The sequence below is a fragment of the Castor canadensis genome, chromosome 1, assembly GCF_047511655.1.
Source record: "Castor canadensis chromosome 1, mCasCan1.hap1v2, whole genome shotgun sequence".
Lineage (NCBI taxonomy): Eukaryota > Metazoa > Chordata > Mammalia > Rodentia > Castoridae > Castor > Castor canadensis.
This window is the reverse complement of record NC_133386.1, coordinates 153,488,200-153,507,641: the sequence shown is the minus strand read 5'-3', so window position 1 is coordinate 153,507,641 and position 19,442 is coordinate 153,488,200. Positions and strand designations below refer to the sequence as shown.

At 38.9% G+C, this 19,442-nt stretch overlaps 1 protein-coding gene and 1 long non-coding RNA gene across 5 annotated transcripts in view; one reads left to right on the top strand and one right to left on the bottom strand.

The window, feature by feature from the left end:
* The first annotated feature begins 7,188 nt into the window (after positions 1-7,188).
* On the top strand, positions 7,189-18,822 carry LOC141410958 (uncharacterized). The gene is made up of 3 exons (XR_012435785.1): positions 7,189-8,150; positions 9,743-9,811; positions 14,199-18,822. It is a non-coding gene; the product is annotated as an uncharacterized lncRNA (long non-coding RNA).
* Positions 13,555-19,442, bottom strand: part of Insc (INSC spindle orientation adaptor protein) — a 121,932-nt gene continuing 116,044 nt past the window's right edge. For 2 of the 4 annotated variants that reach the window (XM_020186790.2, XM_074042027.1), the window contains one exon: positions 13,558-14,296. In XM_020186790.2, coding sequence (XP_020042379.1) covers positions 14,168-14,296 — 129 coding nt within the window. In that variant the 3' untranslated portion in view covers positions 13,558-14,167. Of the gene's footprint in view, positions 14,297-19,442 lie in introns of all 4 variants that reach the window. The other 2 variants (XM_074042035.1, XM_074042025.1) reach the window with 2 other exon arrangements.

Below are 19,442 nucleotides of genomic sequence, written 5' to 3'. Positions count from 1 at the left end.
GACACTCTTGCTCCTGCTTTCTACCACCATAATTTAAGATTTACTCACATATTTTCCTTTTTCTTTACTTTTCATTCCTTCTTGCATCTCATATTTTCCTTCTAGGATTATGTTTTTCTACTTAAAACACATTTTTTTTCAGTCTAGTAAGGGTTGATTACAAATTCTCTGTTATTGCTTATCTAAGAATGACATTCTCCCTTTATTCTTAAAAAAAAAATTTCTCAGCAGTTACTTCCTATCAGTATCTGACAGGCAAAAAAAAAAGGGGGGGTTCATTCCACAAAGTTGTTCACACCCAATGCCTAGAACCTATGAATAGGTCACATTATTTGACAAAAAAGAGTTTGTAGTTTGTAGATATAATTAAGGTTATTAACCTTTAAGATGGGAGCATATCCTAGAGCATCCAGGTGAAGCCTTTAAAAGCAGAGAATTTTCTCTGCTCCAGTCAGAGACGCAACAGGAGAGGAAGAGAGCTGCAGGAAGAGGGAAGGAAGTCTGAAAGATCTTAAGCGTGAAAAGAATTTGAGATTCTGTTGTTGGCTTTGATATACAGAAGCCCATGAGCCAGGACCAGAGAGAGGCCTCTAGTATCTGAGGACTGCACCCAGATGCCAGGCAGCAAAGAAGCAAGAACTTCAGTCCTATACCTTCAAGGAACTGGATTATGGTAACAACTTTAATGAACTTGGAAAAGGAGTCATCACAGTGTCTGCCAGTAAGAAGTCAGCAAGGTGACGGCTTGATTTCAGCTTTGTGAAACTCAGACCAGAGAAACCATCTGAGCCCTCCTGGACTTCTGACCCATCAAGGTATGGTATAATATATTTGTGTTGTTTTAAGCTGCTAAATTTGTGACAATTTATTATGACAGCAAATAATGCAGTGCATTAATAGCTCTAACATGCAGTATGACAGCATCATTTCCCTTGTAGCTTTCACTTTTGCTGTTGAGAAACCAACTGTTGGTCTAATGATCATTTCTTCTAAAGTCATGTAGTTCTTCTCTACTTTTAGGTTCTTGCCTTTGTCTTCAGTGTTCTGCAGTTTCAGTTTTATATGTCAACATATAGATTTATTTGTGCCTATTCTGCTAGGAAATCTGAGTTTCTGAATGGAAGAATGATTTCCTTCACAGTCCTGGAAATTGTTGAGCCTTTACATCGTCAAAGATGATCTCTTCCCAATTCTCTTCTCACTCCTGGACTTCTGTTTACTATATGCTGAACCTACTCACTCTGTACTGTTTTTCTTAACCTCTCTACAATCTTATCACCAAAGACTTACAGGTGAATACTTCTTCAGCTATATCTTCCAGTTTATTGGTTCACTATTAAGCTCCTTCCAATCTGCTTTTAAAACCCATTGAGTTTCTTATTTCAATTATCTTATTTTTTAAATTCATTTTGAAATTTCTATTGTTTCTATTTTAAATCCATTTGGTCATGTGTAATAGTCTTGCTCTAATCAAATGTTATAAATCCCCCTTTTTATTTCTCAGAAATGAGCTATTCTTATTTATATTCTGTATTTGATGAGTTGAATATCCATATTCAATATAGGTCTGGTTCTTCTAATTTTTTTCAGACTCTCAGAGGCTTGATATCCTTTTGTTTCTCATAGGTTTTTTGGACTGAATTTATATGTCTTGGAACTTTATCTGTGGAAATGTTTGAGGCCTTTGAAATTGTTTTTTCCAGAGAGAATTGTGCTTTCATCTGATTAAAGTACCACTTTAATCAAAAATCTTGGCCTGGTGAAATTTTCTTTTTTTTGGATCTCTCTGATAACATGAATTCAGGCTGAAAACTCATGTGAGGGCCATCTTGTGGCACAAATTTCCCTCTATAATTGTGCCAAGAATCAAACTAGGCAGTTTTCCTTCCAGCCTTCTGAGTCAGATGTTTGGATTTGTTTCTAGCATACCCTTATGTTGAGAATAAAATCCTTCAGAGCCTTAACTTTTTTTGCAAGGGCTCCTTTTTAGACTTTCCATATCCAGAAGGTTCTGGACTTTAACTCAACAATAACTGTTGAGTTAACAAGACTGAAAACCACAGCTCTTTTTCATCTGATGTAGCAAATGCCCTCATGGTAAAAGTCTTCTTAGGTTTCTACTTTCATTTGGTACATGGATACTTACTGTCTTGTGAACTTATTAAGCCCTTTAATAAGATGTTGTATATAATTTATTCATTATTTTCAGTGGCAGCCAATCAGAGTACTGTGTATCTGTCATACTGCTAGAATGAAAGCCCCAGGCACCTTGCCCTTCTGCAAGATGAATTCTCTGAGGAGAGGCCAAGCTACAATTTGTCTCTTCCCACCCTCTCTCAGAACCCACAAAGATGAAAAGCCTGTCATGTACTTCAGTAATTAGATAGGCTTACTTGTATGCTTTAGGTCAGCTAGCCCCACCTGTCCTCTTCTTGAGGCCCAATCCAACTATGCCACTATGCCAGATATCCTGCCATGCCTTCTTTACAGTTCTGAATTCTCTTCATCCCCATTCTGCTCACCCATATCAGCCCAGCCTTATTGCTGTAACTGAAAAGGAGTACAGACATGGATTAGACTATATGTCCCTGACTGTACTTGTTTTGTAATTGGCCATTTCCTTCCAGGGAGCTCTAGCTTATTTTCTTGTTAACTTTCCCATCTCTCCCAATACTCTTCAGTACAAAGTGCTGTATTCTGGAGTCTATTGTTGTCAGCACTTGGTTCTTGCACAGTTAGGATGTGGAATTTTTCAATGTAAGAAAATAGAACTTAGATCAGAACTAGGTAAAAATAATCCTATAGGAAAAATAGTAGGTACTTTTCCTTGTACTGCTTTTCCCTCCTTACAACTGGGAGAGATTACTATTTATGATAATAAAATAATAACTAAATGATAAATTTGGTAATGTTCTAATCTCTAATGAATTAACTCATATGAACTCTATGACGTAGGTATTGCTGTGGTTAGGATTCTACAGATGGTGACACTAAAACACAAAGAAGCCAAGAAATTTGTGTAAGATCAAGCAAGTAACAGAGCAATCTTGCTCCAGAAGCCAAGCTCGTAGCCTCCACAATGTGAGCATCCTGCTCCTATCAGAATTTCCAGCAATAGAACCCTGCAGAAAGTCACTATCAATAATCAGAGTTGTGATATAAAATGAAACCTAATTTCCATCTTTGCCCCAGAGATTCCTGGCTTTGGGGCCTTACCCTACTGAGGCATTGGTAGACACAAGAAGCACCCTGTGTCTTTAGACCCTGTATTACTTATAGCTTCTTTATATAATTATGTTTAAATCAATGCAAAATAAACTATGTGAGGCTCTCACAGAATAGTATGCCCTCACCTCAGTCATGGAACCTCTTTCATTCTGCCATCCTTATGTCTGGCTCCAGGACTAGATGTACAGTTTTCAAAGTCAGATAAGGTTCCCTATTCTTCCATTTATCTGCCCTCAAATATCATAGCATCAGTATGATACAATAACCATTTAAATATACAAATAATAAAAGCAATAATAACTAGCATTTTGTTTTGTACTTTCAATGTACCAGACTAACTACATCCCATAGACTATTTCTAACTCTTACATCAGCCATGTGAGCTCAGTGTTTTTCTCATTTTATAGATAAGGTGCACAGATGGTTAATAATAGTCTTAAAGTTAAAAAGAAATGGCTGACTGGGGTTTGCATTCAAATCTAGATTGTTTCATCCCTGCATTCTGTCTTATGACATCAAAAAATGAAACTGAGTAAATATTTACAAGATGAATAAATTAGATTGTACATTTCATCATGAGAGTGATTATCAATTGCATTCTAGTATTGTCTTTTAAAGTACCTAGTCAAGAGCACAGTAGGTGGAGGTCCCATATAACATTTGTAGTCACTCACCCATTTCCAGGGGACCAAAGTTGGTTGGAACTTACCTCTAGCATCTAACAGAATAGTGGTTGAGCAGGGGCTAGGGCTTTGGAGTTTAGGATAACCTTCCGCAGTTAGGCTGGTTGGGAAGATTTCTCTCTGATGTCCCATGGTTGTTAGGTCTGTGCCTACCTTGACCATAAAACTAAAGCTTTATCTATTTGACCTTCACTTTTTGCCCACTGATCATTCTGCCATTTTCACCTTCTGATTCTCACATTAGGATGCAGAGAGATGGTTCAAGTCTGAACACTAGGACTATATGTATTTTCTGGCACTAAGGCATATAGAAAAAACCCATGTGGGGGTCTGGTAATTTTTCTCATCCAGCAAGTATAATCAATTGTACACAATATTATGCAAGGAAAAGAGCATAGACTTTGGAGTCTGACAAAACTGGACCACTATTCTGGATCTGCTACTTACCAGTCATGAAATTTGAAGCAAAATATTTAGCTTCTTTGACACAGAGTTTCTAATCTATAAAATGGACATAATAATATCTGTGCAAATGAAACCCAATGATCCATGCAGACTGTCTAGCACATCAATAAATGCTTATCTCCTTCCACTCTCCTGCTTCCTGGACAGGAAGTATCTGAAAATTGACTTCCGTCTAACAGCAGACAAACAAAAGTGAAAGTTCCTTTAAAAACAAATATCCAATTTCAACTCAAATCATACAATTCCTACTTAAATTGTGAGCATATAGGGTTGACAAAATAAAATGTCATTATGTCATAATCAATCACTCTTTTTTCAGAAGAAAAAATGCAGTTCCATAATTATCCACAAAACTAACATTTATACAACAAGGAATACTCTGAATTATTTTTAAGACCATCTCACTCTTAGAAAAAAGATGTCCTTCCAAATCAACTGCAGTTACTAAGTAACAATTCACTTTTTTGCCTTTATTTAGCAACAACAGCATCTAATGGCTTCTAAAGTTTCACTTTTGGTGAATATATATACAGCATGCTCCCAGCAAAGGAGTTACGCCTTAGTTATCTGAACTGCATTCTCTTGGCTCATGGATCTATATTTACATCTTTACAGAGAACTGAATGGGATAGGAATTTGGTTCTGGAGAGATGTTCATGCAGCAAACTAACATGTAGGGCCTAGTGGACCAGGACTTGATGAGATTTTATTTTCTGCTTCGCAAAGGACAGAGCAATTGCTGAGTTGGGCCTTGAAAACGAGGACTTTGTTTTGTATGGTTACCACACGGTCTCTTCCTCTCTCTTTGGAATTTGACAAGCAAATTGGCATTTGTGTTGCTGAGACTGTCATAGAATAGTGATTGTTAATTATACCCTAGATGTCCTGCCTCATTCTGCCATGGATGTATTATGCTAAATGTGTGCAGTGAGCAAAAGATCTTAAATTTGATTTCAAGTTGCATATCTCAGCGTGCTGCCAGACCCGCCCTGGGTCAGAGTTCCTACAGGGCTGCTGAGAATTCCGCTCCAGAATCCCTGCTTCCAGCTTACATCAGGAAGTATCCAAAGGGTCCAGCAGATGTCAGTATGAAATCTAGAGTCTCTCCAGGCTGAGTATCAACAGATCAAATCACATCCCCCACTCCCCCGGAGAGCTGACTTTGGATAGGGTATTGTATGAGTATTAGCTGCACAAAGTTCTTTTTTCATAAGGATCTAGTCTAACTGGTAAAATTCTGACCTTCTATCTCTACCCCAAAGCTGGATGAAGGATACAGTCACTATTATAAAGAAACTTCAAGGGATGAGACAAGTAAATAAGGTGGCTATTTCTAAAAATAAATTTGAGCATGCCCACTATTTGATTTCCTCTGTGCAGCCTATCTGGATTGATTCTCAACATCTTCAGTCTGACTCAGGAAGCTCTGTCTTTATATCCAAAAACAGTCAGTGCTTAGATTGATTACAGCTTTAGAATCAGCAACAGAGATGACATTGTTGTACTGGTTTAAAGTGTGCTGATATATTCCCTCTGAATATCTTTCAGATTCACTTGAGATACATTATGTGTTATGAAAAATATAGAGAATAAATAATATAACAGACCCACATGTCCACTATCTAGATTGAACAACTACTGACATTTTACCATGTACGCTGTACGTCTTTCCTTTTATTAGTAGTACCATTTCCTTCCCTCTCTCCAGAGATATACATTGTCTTGAAGTTCATATGTATCCCACTTGTATTCATTTTCTGGGACTTCCATAACAAAGTATCACCAGCTGAGTGGCTTAAAACAGGAATGTATTGTCACCCTGTCCTTAAGGCTGGAAGTTGGGAGCAGAAAGTGTTAACAGGGTCATGTTCCTTCTGAAGATGCTAGTGTAGGATCTGTTCCAACCCTTCCTCTGAGCTTCTGGTAGTTCCTTGGCTTAGAACAGCAAAACTCCAACTTTAGCTAACATTCTGTTTGTGTGTGTGCGTACGTGTGTGTGTGTGTGTGTGTGTGTGTGTATCTTGTGTCTGTGACCTAATTCCCCTTTTTATAAAGACAACAGTCATACTAGATTAGAGGACCAACCTACTCCAGTATGACCTTAAATTAACTAACTTACATGTACAATGACCCTATTTCCAAATAAGGTTACAGTCTGGGCTAAAGTGTCAACATGTGAATTTTAGGGAGACAAAAATTCAATCCTTAACATCACCCATGTATTAATACTGTTGCTATCTATAATTTTCCATAACATATATAGCATTTTGTATATGTTCAACTTTTGTATAAATGGCATTGTACTGTGCATATCATTCATAATGTTCTTTTTTTAACTCAATAATGCTTTTCAGATGTACTCAGAAGACAAGTTTTTCCAGTTTATAATAGTTCATTATGAACTTACTTCTGTCAATCTCCTCTGTACTAAAATTTGAATTATCTACAAGGTTCAAAAGTCATCCAATCAGTGAGTTCTCTGATTCCTGCTCTTGCCAAGGTTACATGGTTTTGCAATTTTCATGATTTTGCAATTTTATGATTTCAGGCTTCAGCAGGCTCATTGTTAAGGAAGTTCTTGCATGAGAAAAGAGGCATTTAACTGTTGCAAGCTATTGTTAAATCACAAAGAAAGGCAGGAAGATGTTTTAATTCTTGAATAAGTTTTAATATTTGAGTTTAGTTTGAGAATGACCCAGGATGATAGCTGAATATGCCAAACTTAAGCTATAAAACTTTAGGAAGTAGGTGTAGATCCCATGCCCTGGCTCTCCTGGGCTGGTCTTTGAGGAGATTGACCCCACTGTCCTTTGATCATGAGTCACAGTGAGCAGTCAACCTGCAAAGGGAAGTTAATGAGTAGTCTGAAAACTGCCAAAAGGTTCCCAGTCTTTTCTGCAGTGAGCAGCCTTTTCTGCTCATCTGGAGTCTCCACCATCCAGAGTTTTAGCTATGGATGAATTGAGAGTTGGAAAAGTGAAGAAAGGCTCCATCTTAAAGGCAAAAGACACACCAAGCTTGAGGTGGGCTCATGTGGCCAACTGTGGAGAGGAAAGGAAGGCCCAGAAGCACATCCAAAGACTCTACAAGGCTTTCAAACTCAGGTGCCAGGAGATAGACAAAGAAATGGCCTCCCTGGGAAAGTTCTTAGAGAAAGTGAAGACATCCTCTGGTAACTGACAGAGCTCCCAGCATAGACACTGCAGTGGGGCTTCCTGAGGAGCAATCCTGGACAAAATGAAGTTGATAGCCATGGCTGGCCCAGCACCACTTTTCTTTTTTTTTTGGAAGTACTTGGGTTTGAACTCAGGGCCTCATGTAGGTAGGCTGGCGCTCTACCATTTTAGCCAATCCCCTAGCCCTCCAGCACCACTTCTTCCTCTTAGGTGTTACAACATCAACTGCTTATGTGTGTACCTCCATCGTATTTTTCTCTGAAGAACCCATAGGGGAGAGTTGTGTGTCATTCCCGTACATTAGGCCCTTGAGAGAAATACTGGAAAATCAGGTGACAATTGTCTTCTGGAGGTGAAAAAAGGAGGCTGGATGTGAATTTTAAGGAAAGACCCTCACTTTCTTTGCCTGCTATCTGGACCTTTAAAATATCTTACCAAAATTTGGAAATTCTCTTCAAGGAGGGCCTTGGAGAGAAAAGTGCCAGATTGAAATGAGGCAGTGAATCACTTAGCTGGGTCATGTGATGTTTATTCAATATAAACTATATAAATGGAAGTGCCCTGGATGGACTTGAAACTAAGTACTTTAGAGGCAAAGGTAAGTTTGTTATTAAATTTTAATGTAATTTACTGTCATTAAATGAGGTCTGAAGAATAAATCTTTCAAAAGCCATTGAAATTAGCATTCTCCTCTCTACCTTGTTCCTGAAGGCATGTGCAGGTTCAGTAAAAGCACAGCACAGCTGGGATCAGTGGGAGCCAAGCCTGCAAAGTGGGGTTCAAATCCCAAAGTTGCTCTTTCTCCAGGCTTTCCTGAGGGCAGAAACCCAAGGCCCTCACACACACCGATATATAAGTAGCCTCTCATTTCTGCCTCCATCAATCATGTAGAGCCCCCAATACTGTATAAAAAATATGAAGAAAAATTGCAATAGAGACAAGAAGATTATAAACATAAATAGAATCGCTACAAAGGAATCATTGGAAAACTCTGACAAAAGAAATTTTAACACAGTTGTTCCCAAAGGCTGCTGATGCTTTAAAAATGGAACCAATGATGCATACATACACTTTGATTTGTCTTTCATGATTTACTCTGAAACTAGAATAAAGAGTAGCTGTTTTTAAGGCTATCACTAGTGTGGACCAGGAATTTCATAGGATTTCTGGTTTCATTAAGTTATATTTCATTCCGATTCCTATTCTCCTTCTCTCTGAAGCATTTTAAATGTCTACTACTGTAATTTTAATAAGTGAATACTAAAAATTGTGTATCTGTGCATATATGTTAATGAATTAAAAATATAAACTATTTTTTCAAATAAAGAGAACCTTTCAAATTTGCCAAAATGTTATACTTCTATTTTTAAGATCACTGTGATACTTGAGGTTATGTGTATACACATCAAATAAAATGTATCCATGTTCTCCAGTGCAATGGTTATAGGCTTCAGCCAAACCTTGTCTTCTATTACTAATTGTCTGATCTTGGACAAGATATGTCTCTGAACTTTAGTTTCTTTATTTATGAAAAGGTAATCAGTAATAACTGCCAAGCAGGGTTGTTTCAGAAACTTAGTGAAGTAGTGCATGTACAATGCCTGGCACAGAGCAGAGGCTCAAACATGGCAGCTATGGTGGTAGTAACAGATCTCATTCTTGGACAGAAGCCCATTTACTTGCTCTTTAATTTGGGGCACGTCTCTACTTCTAGGTACAGGACATACAGAGGAGTCCTGATGCTCTGTCAATTCCTCAGAAGACTGATAGTTTCTACTTCCAACACACTCTGGAGGTACATTTGAAGCACTGTCAAAGGAACCAGGCTACCTGAATAGATGCAAAGGTGGCATCTCATTGATTTTAATTGTAGCTGGGTTTATTGAGCACTCGCCATTAGGAAAGCCTTTTTCAAGAGTTAACACATTTATTTCTCATAGCAACTGTATGATCAAGGCACCATTATCTCATTTTACAGATGAGGCAACTGAGGAACAGCAAGACATGTATTTTGCTCAAGGTCACACAGAAAGTGATAGAAACATTGTTAAAATTAAGATAAACTGCAGTTTTAACTACTATGCTAAGTAGCTTTTCTGAGACACACAACACTACAACTCATCCTCCAGTCTAAAATCAGAGATAATTCCAAAACTTACTTATTTTTGTTTTTCTTTCCTGAGCCTACAGCAGTCCCTTATGATATGTTTGCTGGATGATGATGATTGCACAAAGGCTCTGAGCCATGTCTACCTTCTAGTAAGTATTTGGGTTCCTGCTTTCTTCCTAATCCACCTCTAAAGTCATACAGATATGGGTTCAAACCCTAGCCAACATCAACTATTTGATTCTGGCGATGCTACTTAATCTCTCCAAGCCTCAATTTTCCCATCTGTAATGGAGAGTGTAAATGGAATGTTATTAATAGCATCTGATCCACAAATGGAGAATGCAAGGTACTATAGGGTAATATGGCTGTGTACAGGAAGCACTAAATAAAGATCAGCATTAGCTCTATTCTTTGAGACAAACTTCAAATGGAACCACTAAGCTAAGGAACAGCTCTCCCTTGTTCTCTGAGTTCTGAAATGAGAAGCTTTGTCCCATGGTCTCTGTTAAGAATTCCTGTCTAGGCATCTTACAAGCTCAGAAGTTGCTCATCCATGTGACCAAGCTTGCAGTCTATACTCCAAGACTACTTTAAAAATGGTAGACCTTTGAGGATCTCACGAGTTAAGACTGAATTGTGTCATCCTGTCTGTTGTATCCATCACAGCCTGGAGAAAATGGTCTCTTTCCCATCTTCTGTGGATTTTAACTGTAAATTCTATCCAGAGCCCAACGCCATCCTTTCTTTCCTCTTTTAAACATTCTCTTTCACAAGTTCCACTTTTCTGAATAACGTTATTTTTAAAGACCCTTCAAGCCTTGCCCTGAGTCTGTTCTTTATCCATTTTCCTTTTCTTTCTCCTTTTCCTTTGTTTATTAATAACAGTTTCCTTTATGTATAACACCATCACTCCATGCTATGAATTTGTGGGTGTTACAAAAAGACTTCATTGAAGGGACAGTAATTACTCTGAGGTTAAATACAGCCAGAGACAAGACACGATGAAGCTTCAGGTTCTCAGAGGACAGGATTGTCTCACAGAGGATCTTACAACCATGGTATCTTTTATGTGTCAACGCCTTTGAATAGGCACTTGGTTTTCTCAGTCTTAGATCTTCCTTTCCTATTATTTATTGCAACTTATTAGAAAAATTAGAATTTTACATCTACCCCAAACAAAAAACTCAAAGGATATGAAATATTAAGCAAAAAATTGTTTCCTTCCAGTTAGTATTCATATTGTCTTTGGCTTCCCTTATGAACTCTTTTCCCTTAAAGTCAAAATTTAGTGATAACTGTCCCTTCAACCTTCAACTTCTAACACATACAAGCATTGGTGACCCTGCTTTACCATAACTGGCATGGTTGGAGACATGAAGGGTGGGGAGCAGAGATGTTTTCAGTTCTAGATGCTTCATTTAGATGGATGTGGTGAGTTGGTGAATGAGGGTTGAGGGATACTGACACACCCACATCCACTTTCCTCTCTCCTCAACATACTGGTTCCAAAGGATTTCATCACTCTGGCTTTCACGGCAGAGGACTAGCCAATGGAAGGCACTGGTGGGAGATCAGAATGTAGGAAGGGAGGGTCAAGGTGTTTCTGATCTGCTACCTTCTTGCCCAGGCTCCATGTCTCTGGAAATGACTTAGTCCCTATTGCTTCCACCAGATCCCCTTTGCCATAACCCCAGCACTCCACAGACTTTGGTAACACTATTATCTCACTTGACCCTTCTCCCCATGGTTGGTAAGGGTTCATTACCGTTGTTGATCTCTGGAAGGCTCAGCGTTCCTCAACAGCTCCTTGAAGCACCTATAAGTCTCAAGTAGTCTCTTTACTAAGAGTTCTTTATTTGAACTACCTGAACTAAATTCTGTCTCCTACCAGGGCCCACAAGTATTACAAGGTAGAGATTTTCAACGCACACATTATAAACAGAGTAGTTTTGTTCTGGTCTCTGCCAGTTCTGTAAACTGACCAACAAGCCTGGTATTAAGGAATGAGCAATGTCTTGACCTGCAACTCAAGAGGCTGGTGTTAGTCCTCATTCTGTGTGCTTCCCTCAGTACAAACCTCAGTTTCCTCAACTATAAAATGAGTTAAACTAAACCAGTGATGCTCAAAGTAGGGCCCACCATCTCTGGGGGTTCCCAGCATCCTTTTTAGGAATTCTGTGAGGTAGATGCTATTTCCATAATAATACTGAGAACCTATATACTTTTTTATACTTGCTGACATTTGCATGACTGGTACAAAAGTAATGCTAGATAAACTTGCATATTACGATGATCAGGGTAGTGACACCAAACTGTACTTAGAACCACTGCATCATTTGCTGCCACTCACTTAGAGTAAAATTTAAAATACCAGTTTTACTTAAGAATATCCTTACTATAGTATCTATTTAATAATTATATTAATTATTTAATAAAATTATTAATTTTATTAAACATTGACCCCTTGGTATATGGTTTGTCTTTTTTTTTTTTAATTCTGGGAGATAAAATGAGAACTGCACTTTCGGTATTTCTACTGTATGCTGAAACAGGAAGAGTGTCGGTTTCAAGAAAAAAGCAATTGTATGATTGTTTTAATTACAAAGTGATCAAGTTGCTTTTCTCCTGGAATGTGATTTTTATGCAAAAGATTAATTGACTGACAAACTATGGTTATTAAAACTGAGGTCTTTAGAGGCAGACATTTTCTCTAAAAGGAACAAAGCAAGCCTGTCTCTTCAAGGAAAACAACTGGCAGTACTTGTTGATAATAAAATTTGAGTTTCTAAGTTTGATAGTTTCTCATTGTTTAAAGATTTTTCTGATGAGATCCGTGATAATATTAACAAAAGTTCTTTGTTGGTTTTATGTAACAAGAGGTGACAATATCTGGACAACCTTTATAATGCAGTGACATTTGTCAAAAAACTTATTACTAAATGTGGAAGCTTTGACTACGGACCCAGGAGACCTTGGTTTGACATTTATTTGCTATCTCAGCTCCATTGTCTCATCTGTAAAATGAGTATAATAGCTACCTCACAAAGTTGTAAGAGAACTGAATAAATAATATGTGATAACATGTGTTACTGTATATTCATGAGTTAATATATAAGATAATATAAAACAAGTGCTCAGCAGGTGGTAAATGTTCTCTATCATTTTCATCATCATTGTTTTAGGTAAAGTACCTAGACTTTTCTATATAGGACTCCAGAACAAAGGTTCTGCTAACAGATATTGCCAGGTATATGTCCTTGCACTATTTACCAGCTAGTAACTTAGGAAAGTGATTTAATAAAATGATCACATACAGCAGTATATTTGAACATACTAATTAATTATTATGTGATTCATATGAGGAATAAATGAGATAATGCATGCTAGATGCTTATCTCAGGACCTGATTATTAGGTTAACTCATTTAGCTTAGTGATTGAGAATTTGAAAAATGTTTCTTGAATTGTATAAAATCATACCACAATGAAATGTCATTAAAATTTCAGGATTCCCAGATCTTCTTAATACTTTCAAGGAAGTGCTAGAAAACTAGCACTCTGAAAAAAACCTCTGCTTGGTAGTACCTGCCTATTCAGGAGGTGAAAATACTACCCCCATGGCCAATTTCAGTCTACCACCTGAAACTGAATACACTGAATACACAGTAGAAAGAAATTCCAACAAGGAATAAGTCATCCCTTCTGAACCAGAATGAGCCACCTCCGGCACACCCCTGATTTTAGGCATACTCTCTACAGAGGAATTATCCATAAGCCTCATATTAGGATTCTATTCACCAGGAGGTAACAGGTTACACAAGAGCAGGGGAGCAAAGGAAGCTGAGTTTCTGGTGTCTTTGGAAACACTTTTTAATCTCATCGTGATTTCTCATTAAATCACTGGGAACTTGACTCATTTATGCACCTAATGAAAACAAGACAACTTTCTATGTACTTTTAATAGCTGGAAAGGTTTTTGTAGCATGAAACCTTGGGATGCAAGAAGTTAGTTTAAGATACATTTAATCAGAAATATCCAAGACACATTTTGCATGATTTCATTTATTAAAGAAAAAGTTTTCCTTCTAGTATATTCTGTCCAACTGTGAAATTCATTTAAAATTTTTGGAAACAGCAAGTCTAACTTTAAAAAAAAAAACTGCTGGGCAGTTAAAATACTCTGTCTCCAAAGTTTTAGAAATCAGACAAGATTATATAGTGAAAGTATGGAAAACAAGATGAAATCGCTCATGACAATCTGTCATATTAGCCATTATACATTTCAACATCTGCAACTTAAAAGCCACAGAAGTCAAAAAAGAAAAACAAAAGATTCCCAAAGACCATCTACAATTTGATGCTGCTTCTAGAAGATTTCATTTTCTGTCTACTTCATGTAAAAAATAAATAAAGTATAAATAAGGAGGTGAGAACAGCTGGTATGAACTCAGATGAGAGCATAGGTGTGTGCTTAGAGGAGCGAATGCCTTTCCTCTTCCACACTCACTACACAAAACTCTCCTCCATGTTACTGCAGAGTAAGAAGGAGTCCACAAGCCGAGGCTGGACCAGCTGCTGGAAGTCAGAATCCTGGAGACCTTCAGGGCAGACTCCAGCCAATCGACGCAGAGCAGCCTGGAGAGAAAACAGAAGAAATGACACAGGTCACCCTGGGCCCTGCTCAAGAACATGCGTATCCTTTAGCTTTCCAGAGAAATGCATTTCAGGAAGTGGTACATTAACTACTATTTGAGCTAATCCCTTTCTGGACCACATGGCCCCTTGGTGACTATTTTGGTAACCTGTTCACATAGTGCCCTTATCACATGGTCACCTGGTTTCATTTGCACTTTCATCACTATGGCAGATGACATCTGAAAACTCTTAATGGTCTTAATTTTTGTCTTGTCATCTTGGTTTTCCAATCATTTTAGGAAAATGGTCATTTTAAATATCTGGTCAACTTAGTGATATATTCAAAATATGTTCTTCCTAGAGACTGAACTGCCAGAAACATTAGTGAAATTATATTATTGCTTCCAGGTCCCTAGAGTAAACTTAAAACATCAAGAACTAGTCATTTATCCATAAATGCATCAAGGTCCTTATAAAGCCTTATGGGACAGAAAAGAAAGAGGAAAGGAAAGGAAAACATAGTGTCAAGGTAGATAGAGATTCTGTCACTGAGAAATTCAACTGCAGCAAAAGGGAATGAGCAGAAAAGAAAGGGCAGGCAGAATGAAGCAGCTATCTTTCTCACCCCCCCAAGGATTGATGTCCATATGTCCTGTTCATGCTCTACCCATTCTTTTCTAACCAGCAGATGCATTCATGCATTGTCAGGTCCCCTGCAAAAACTATCCTGATTACTCTGATGCACAGAAGTATGAGCCCTACCTCCCAATACCTCCCCACAGGTACATCTTACACCCTCAGAGTCCCTGGGCTGATCTCAGCCCCCTCACACTAGACTATGACTGGTTGTTAAGTGTTTATCTCCCACTCCAGACTCAGCACCTCAAGAGTAATAATTCTTTTCAATTTCTCTGTATCTATACCAAGCAGCAGTTGACATCTGTTTGCTGAAAAGAAATGAATAGGCAACTGTTTTAAACCTGAAATTAATAGAGTGTCCTGAAATTATTTCTAAATGTGAGTTGCCAGCTACCTAGATATGTGCAGAAATTAACTAATGCAATGCATATGAAGCACTCAATTAACATTAATCCCTTCCCTCTTCCTGAGTATGTACACAGCAGGGGACAAGGCACCTCTCCTCACCAACCCTGGAAACAAAGAGAGTGGTAGAATATCTAGAATGGCTAAAGAAACAAGGAAGAAGGGAATGCCATCCCTTACTCAATGCCTACATATAGTGTCTCATTTAATCCCTACTTGGTGCTAAAGGGTAAGTATTATGATCTCCATCTTGAAGGTAAAAACAAGGAAACAAGCTCATAGCAAGAAAGTGTTCTTCCCAAGACCACGCAGGAGCCCAACTCCAGAGCAATCACACCCCCACAGGCAGGATTGCTGCAACCCAAATCACTGGATTAAGGTTATATTGAATGCAAAGCAAGAGCAGAGTCCATTACCTACACATGTCAGATAGCCTGGTGCTGAGAAATCAGGCCAAGGAAGTGAAAAGGGAGGATCGTTTTAGGTGGTTTTTGGACTCACAGATGTCATGTCCAAGCCAGATCAAGAAAAAGGAGCAAGTCAGATGCTGGTGGCTCATGCCTGTAATCTTAGCTACTCAGGAGGCAGAGATCAGGAAGATCACTGTTTGAAGCCAGCCTCAGGCAAATAGTTTGCAAGCCCTATCTCAAAAAAAAAAAAAAAATCACAAAAAAGGCTGGTGGAGTGGCTCGAGCAGTAAGAGTACCTGCCTACCAAGTGTGAGGCCCTCAGATCAACCTCAGAGCCACCTAAATAAATAAATAAGAAGGAACATGTGTCTCTGTGCATATGAGCAGATCTGAGACATTAGTTGCAAAAACTAGGGCCCCTGATTGTCTTTGCCTAGTGTGTCCTGCCTCCCCTGGGGCCTGACATACCCCAAGGGCCAAAGAGGTTGAACGCCATAGAATTTTCTGATTATTGTTGGCTCCAACTGGGAGAAATAATCCCACTTCCCCTGAGATATCACAGTGAAAAATGGGACCAGGGAACATTCTGCAGATGAGGCTGTCTATGTATTTTGCATCATCATGGGTAAAAATAAAGTGTGTGCGGGGGTGGGGGGGGGACAAAGAGACAAAGTAAATAGAAAACAGGCCATCAAGACAACAAATAAAACCAGCTATGGGAGGCATTGGTAGGAGGATTGCAGTACAAGGCTGGACCCAGGCAAAAACTTGAGACCTATCCAATAAATAACTAAAAGCAAAAATGGGCTGAGGGTGTGGCTTAAGGGGTAGAGGACAGGCCAGGCTGAGCCCAGCAAGCCTGAGGCCCTGAGTTCAAACCCCAGTATCAGAGGGAGAGAGGGAGGGAGACAGAGATTCAGAGAGAGACAGACAGACAGACAGACAGAAAACAAATGAGATAGAAGAATAGCAGAGAGACAGGGGGAAAAATAAAATACCAAAGAAGCAGAGCAAGAAGATACTAAAATAGAGATACAGATGAACTTGGTAAAAGAAATGAGATTAAGCATGATAGGTAGAAGGAGACAAAAAGAAAAGTTCTGATAAAGAAAAAGAGAGAGAGCCCTTTGGAGATGACAGACAATAGAAGAGAGATAGAAGGTGAAAAGGCAGAGAGGAAAGGAAGAAATGGGGGAGGGGGATTAGGGAGATCAAAAGAAAGGGAAGAATAAAGCAAGACAGTGCTGAGAGAGAAGGCAACATCAGAAACAAAGAAAGGCAAAAACAAAAGAGAGAGAGAGAGAACAGATACCTATATCTTTCCAGGGTCCCTAGAAAGTCTTTAGAACATGAATCCCATGCCGATTCAAAACACCCCATACTCAGTGTCCAGCACCTTCAGGCAGTCTTCCCAAGCCTTGCTCCCTGCCTCTGCTTTTATGGGAGTGTTAACAGACCATCATCTCAGATTCCCAGAGAGCCAGAAACACTCAAGTATTAATGGAGCTGAGTAGCCCACTGACAGCTGTTTCATTAAGGAAAAAAAACCAATGCTTACTGTGAGAGACAATCTGTACTGCCTCTTTCCTAAACACAGGAGTGATAATTGAATGTCCTCCATCCACCTGAAGAGAGCCTTTGAAATTGGAAAGAAGGCCTGGGGAAGAGCACAAAAAGCAGCTCCTGACTCCATTATAAGGCCTGGCTACACGTGTCACCCATCTTACCAGCCTGGGAATTGCATTTCAGTGTTGGAGCCTTTCTAGGCCAAGCTATACCAACATGGTCACGAACTTGGGCAACTGGAGACAGGGGACAAATGTACTAATCTTAAGATCAGTCAGTAAACAGTCATCAAACTCAAGGGCCTGTGGAAATACCAAGAAGTAGGAAAAGGTCCTTGCCCTAAAAAGGTTCCAGGATAGATGGGGGTACAGGGAGGAGATCCAAATCCTTCCTCAAGAGTCAACATATTGAGACCAGGGCCATGAGAAAAAGGAAAAGAAAGAGCATGGCTGAAAGCAAGATGGTCTGGTTAAAAAAGCCAAGGCCTCCAGAGTAAAACAGGTCTGTGTTTGAATTCCAAGAGCCTTCATGGTACATAATATGAACTGCCTCAGATAGGTAAGACAAAAATCTAAGAGGGGCGGCCTGGGTATATGTTGTGTATTCTGTCTTTACACCACAGACAGCTCCTAGAGTACTTGATGGAGGAAAAGGATATAGATCTGAGCTGCGAATGATTTGACATGTTTTTAACAAATAGAGTTGTAGAGAGGGCATTTGGTTGAGGCATGGGGCAAGGCATTCAGGGTATTCTAGCTTGGCAGAGTTGGATAGGATCTGGGAACAGTGGGATGCTTTCAGGCCCCAGGGGCAGGTCAGAACAACACTGTGAAGGATTGAGTAGGTGGATAGTAGCCTGTAGGTAATGAGAACCATGGAGGGATCCATGGGAATTTCATAGAAGTGTCATGCTTGTAAACTGTCATTAGGAAAAACAACTCAGCAACCACATGAAGGATGGATTAGCATCCACCAACTCATCTCCAAAACCAAATATAATCCCTCCTCCATCTGAAGATCCTTCAAGTGATTAAACATAGTACCCAAACTCTTCTGTGAGCTCTCCTTCAAACTAATGGTAAAAATGCCAGCAGTAGTAATAACAAGCCCTCATACCTAAAAGGAGCTTGTAGTTTCCACGTGCTTTCCATGCTGTTAACATTTCCACTCACTCAGGCTGCTGCTGGCTGCCAGAGTGGTGAAGACTATGGTAGTTGGGGACCAATCATTATGTACTTGCTAGCTTAATTCTCTCTTCTCATTTTAGATCAAGCAGACATAGGAGAGTCTGTGAATTTGGATGAGAAAAAGTTACAACCCTTATTTTTACTAAGCTGTAATTGAAACTTAGCATTTTCTTCAGTTGTGAAGATACCAACAAATCATAAATCTCTGATGAATAAGTAATCTCTGGCCTAGTTCATCAATAGAAATCATGAATATTTTCAGATCCCATTAAACATTTTGAAGATAAATTCAAATATCATTTACAGCCATTAAAAAGTATGTCTGCTAATGTCATGTGCTTAAATATTTAATAATTATTTTAAAATAATTGGTATCCTTTTAAAATCTATATATCTTATGCATTTAACACACTATTCTGACAAGGGGTCCATAAACGTCATCAGACTGCCAAAGGCACAAAGAGTTAGAATTGTCCTGTTTGTCCCAGAATGAAAGCCACAGGAGCACAGAGCTCTCTTGTCTTTTCTTCACAGCCATGTCCCTATTGCTTAGAAGAGTAAATGGCACATAAAATCACTCAGTAAAAAATTGTTGAATAAAATTTATAGCTGCCCATCAGGAACTCCCAGAAATGAGATGAACTCAATTAAAAAGTGAGGTGAGGAGAGGGCTTAAAAGATCCTTACATTCATCACTTCTTCCTTGGATCCTCTAAGGACCTAAAATCTGGCACTCTCTTATGGAAGATAAATGGCCCTATTTATCCAATGTCTTCCCTTTATTTGATGCTTCCAACTGGAAGCTACTTTGCTATTGTGCTCTGGAATTCATTATAGCCCCATGGAGAGAAGATACAGACAAAGCATGCAATCCCCATCAGCTACTATTGATTAGTTCATGGTGGACCCCAGCATTAGGAAGTTGAGTGGAAACTTCCT